Source organism: Chiloscyllium plagiosum, chromosome 3 (genome assembly GCF_004010195.1).
Source record: "Chiloscyllium plagiosum isolate BGI_BamShark_2017 chromosome 3, ASM401019v2, whole genome shotgun sequence".
Lineage (NCBI taxonomy): Eukaryota > Metazoa > Chordata > Chondrichthyes > Orectolobiformes > Hemiscylliidae > Chiloscyllium > Chiloscyllium plagiosum.
Genome location: NC_057712.1, coordinates 118069664 through 118071069, shown reverse-complemented (window position 1 = coordinate 118071069; position 1406 = coordinate 118069664). Strand labels below are relative to the sequence as shown.

Below are 1406 nucleotides of genomic sequence, written 5' to 3'. Positions count from 1 at the left end.
TTGACCAAGAAGTGTTTTATCAGCTGCAGAGCGTTTTGAGGAGATTTGAGATCACAGAGTTACTCTCGCGCAGGTCATCTTCATGCATGAAGCATTAAATTCTTGACCAGAGCTGCATTACTGGAGGTCTTTCAGAAATGGAGGAAAACCGTTTTCCTGCAGCTGCAGACTGGTGTGCAGAACTTGTGTGTATGTCTGGGTTGCAACCATATCAACCTGTCTGCACTCTGGCCACAGTAGTTTAAAATACACCTGCACTGCTGGGCCAGGGTATGGAGGGCATTTGTATCTGCCCTGGAACACTTGAAATCTTACTTGTAACGTGGCAAGCACAGCAATTCTTGGCATTCCATCATTTGCCTTCAAATCTTCACTGTCGAGAGAGAAGTTCACATCATTGACTGCATACCTTTGGCCTCCTGTTCACCAGCCATTTCAGGGGCAGAACTCTCAGCCATTCCCACCACTCTGTGTGTGCTATTTTACCTCTTGAACCTCTCTGCCTTAACAGCACCTCTCCATATCTTCTAATTTCTCAACTGAAAGAACTTTAAACCAGAGGCCTGTTTGGCTGCTCAGGTAAGGTGACTGGTTCCTGTGAGATGAAGGTCTTCTAGTTCAAGCTTCATCCATGGTCTGTAGGGGATAAGAGGACTTTTATTTTACCTTGCTTAATTTTGGCATTTGTTCTAAGCACTGGGTGATGTGGTCCTTAATCTCATTGCTTATGTTGGTCAGTAGCGCACTGCCCTTCACTTTCCTTTCCCAATTAGGCTCAATTCCTTGACAGCTTGTACAAATGTGCTTCAGTATCTCATACTGTTAAGACTAACGAATAGCTTTCCTTTGTACAGGATGTCACTTTGGGCTGCACTTCATTTCTGTGCCCGCTGCAGCCTTTGAACAAATAGTGTGACCATCATTTCACAATTATATCCTGCAGCACTTGGAGAGAGTTGCCTGGTTTACCTGATTTGGCCAACGTAGTTCCACAATCATTGTCTGGATATCATCCACCCAGCAGACACTATATTCCTCCTTCTAAGCAGTCACTCAGAGAGCCCTCAAGCACCGATCAATGTGTGGCTACATTGACTTCTGTTTCCACAAACCTTTGCCATGCAACAGAGAAAAATTAGAGGAAGCATAGCTTCTTCTCATTGAATCTGGAAGACTCTGGATTCCTTTTTAGCATCCTGACTCTTTCTCCCTCAGGAGCGCTGCTCTTGACACATGTGCGCAACGTACATTTATTTCCCTTGCTTTGCGTGATAGTTTCTGACAATGTCTCTGCAAATGGATTAATATTCTTTGGAGGAGAAAGTGAGGACTGCAGATGCTGGAGATCAGAGCTGAAAATGTGTTGCTGGAAAAGCGCAGCAGGTCAGGCAGCATCCAGGGAACAG

The 1406-nt window shown here is 45.0% G+C and overlaps 1 protein-coding gene across 1 annotated transcript in view; it reads right to left on the bottom strand.

The window, feature by feature from the left end:
• Window positions 1–999, bottom strand: part of anapc1 (anaphase promoting complex subunit 1) — a 202231-nt gene extending 201232 nt beyond the window's left edge. The window contains exon 1 of the mRNA XM_043675393.1: window positions 970–999. Within this exon, the coding sequence (XP_043531328.1) occupies window positions 970–999 (30 nt within the window). The remainder of the gene's footprint in view (window positions 1–969) is intronic.
• Between the last annotated feature and the right edge of the window lie 407 nt (window positions 1000–1406).